This window comes from Geospiza fortis, unplaced genomic scaffold, assembly GCF_000277835.1.
Source record: "Geospiza fortis unplaced genomic scaffold, GeoFor_1.0 scaffold344, whole genome shotgun sequence".
NCBI lineage: Eukaryota > Metazoa > Chordata > Aves > Passeriformes > Thraupidae > Geospiza > Geospiza fortis.
In genome coordinates, this window is record NW_005054584.1 from 8,125 (window position 1) to 10,340 (window position 2,216).

Sequence of the window (2,216 nt, forward strand, 5' to 3'; positions counted from 1 at the left end):
CGCGTGGAGGTCAAGCAGAGCTGCCCTGGGGACACCAGGAGTGGGGGGCTCTGCACTGAAGCTGGGCTGGGCTTCCCCCCCAGTTCTGCTCCATTCCCAGCTCCACCCCGGACGTCCCTGCCAGGCTGGGGTCCCCCCTCCCCAAACAGTTTGGCACAGGGATGGTCGCAGCAGCTCCCCCCACCCCCAGACCCACTCCCGAACAGCCCCAAACATGAAGGATGCAGCATGCAGCCCCCTGTGACCCCCTGTGTGGGCACTGCCAGGCCCTCGAGACCCCCAACAGCCGAATGCAGGCACAGCTGAACAGATCTGGGGGTGAGAGGGTCCTCCCTTGTCCTCTGGGTGGGAAATGCCCCCTCCAGTGTGACCCCCTCTCCTGAGCCAGCCCGACCGGCGAGTGCCAGCCCAGGGCGGGGGGGATTCACAACCCCCTGACCCAGGCCTGGACCTGCCCAGGGTGTCCAGGTGCCCCCCACCCCACTGGGGTGAGTGAGGAGTGGGTGTGGGGGGGGCACAGCTGGCTTTGGGGGTGCTGGGAGGGAGGGAAGGGGGGGCTGTACCCCCATGTCTGAGGGTGACCCCCGACATGAGCCCCAGGTACAAAAACTGTCACAGAATAAATAGAGGCACCGGGGCAGGGGGGAGGAAGGGGGGCACTAACGGGGGCTCCCCAAATCCAGCCCCACTCCAGCTGAGTCCTCTGTGCCCCGGTACCCACGTTGTGTCTGGGGGCTGTCCTGGCCCCTGTCCGTCCCTCTGTCCGTCCTGCCCCTCCCCAGCTCGGCGGGGCTCAGTTGTTGATGTCGTCGTAGATGCTGGGGGTGTGGGGGGCGGGGGGCTTGGGCTTCTTCTTCTTGCTGGAGCCGAGCCCTGGGGCGCCGCTCACCAGCCCCCGGTGAGGCTTCTTTCAGTTGTTGATGTCGTCGTAGATGCTGGGGGCCTGGGGGGCGGGGGGCTTGGGCTTCTTCTTCTTGCTGGTGCTCAGCCCTGGGGCGCCGCTCACCAGCCCCAGGTGAGGCTTCTTCTTCTTGGTCTTGCGGGACTCGGAGTTGTTTGTACCTAGGGAGGGGAGGAAGGGAAGAAATGGGGGTGTCAGGGAGGAGATGAGCCCCAAAACAGAGTGGATGGTGCCCAACTCTTGTCAACACCCAAGAAAATGTACCCCAAAATGTTCCTGCCCTTCCCAAGTGGGGGACAAGTTGCTCCAGGCTTTGGAGCCATGGTCTGTTCAACCCCTCTTGTACTGGGGACATGCCAGAACAGCCAGTTTTGCCCCCTCAGAGGGACCTGTGCCCCAGGATTTGCCCCCCAGCCCCTGAACACTCACTGGCTTTGGAGGAGGCTGAGTCGGAGGGGGAGATGTCGGAGGAGCCGTCCCACTGCAGGCGGCTCATCAGGGCCTGGCTCTCGGCCACCTCGAAGCTGTCGTTCTCCACGCCGCCCTCGGCCTCGGGCAGGGACCTGGGCACAGGTGTTACACAGGGCAGGAGGGGACAGAGCCCCCCCAAACGCCAGGGGGACACCCAGGGCCTCAGCCCAGCCCTCACCACCCTGCTGGGCTGTAAATCCCAAGCCCAGCCCTGGCTTCCCATCCCCTGCAGGCCTCCTCAGGGCTGTCCCTGTTCCCAGCCCCACCTGAGCACCCCGTGCAGCCCCCCCAGTCCCTTTCCACAGTGACCCCAGGAGCTTGGGGACCCCGATGTGCGGCCACTTACGCGGAGGGCCCGAGGAGGTAAACCCGGACTGCCCTGCGCTGCTCATCCGTGTGCTGGGGACACCGCAGGGACCTGGGGGTGAGACACAGCGCTGAGCTGGGCCTTCCCCCCTCCCATGGGATCTGAGCACGTTGGGGACCCTAGGGAAGCCCCCCAGAGTGAGCAGGGCCAGGCCAGGCTGCCCTTACCTGGTGCACATCTTCTTGGTGTGTTCGGAGATGACCCCGCATTGCTGGGGAGGGAAGGGACAGGTGAGTTTGGGAGGGGACAGGTGAGTGTCCCCTGGGCTGTGCTGCACCACCACAGGCTCCCAGTGCTGAGTCCCAGACAAAGCAGCCACCAGGCCACAATCAGGACCTGCTGCACGTCCCCATTCCCAGCCTGGAAACCAGCCCCAGTGGGATGGAGCCCAGCTGGGAGAGATGCCCGGGGTCCCATCCCCTGTGGTGCCCCCCTGTCCAGCTGGGAGCCCCCCATCCCCTCACTGTGCTGAGCAGC

At 65.7% G+C, this 2,216-nt stretch overlaps 1 protein-coding gene across 1 annotated transcript in view; it reads right to left on the minus strand.

Annotated features, from left to right (window-relative positions):
• Positions 1–599: 599 nt before the first annotated feature.
• Positions 600–2,216, minus strand: part of ATXN7L3 (ataxin 7 like 3) — a 4,085-nt gene continuing 2,468 nt past the window's right edge. The window contains 5 exon segments of the mRNA XM_031064383.1: positions 600–889; positions 1,007–1,062; positions 1,331–1,464; positions 1,719–1,790; positions 1,907–1,950. Of these exon segments, the coding sequence (XP_030920243.1) occupies positions 794–889; positions 1,007–1,062; positions 1,331–1,464; positions 1,719–1,790; positions 1,907–1,950 (402 nt within the window). The 3' untranslated portion in view covers positions 600–793.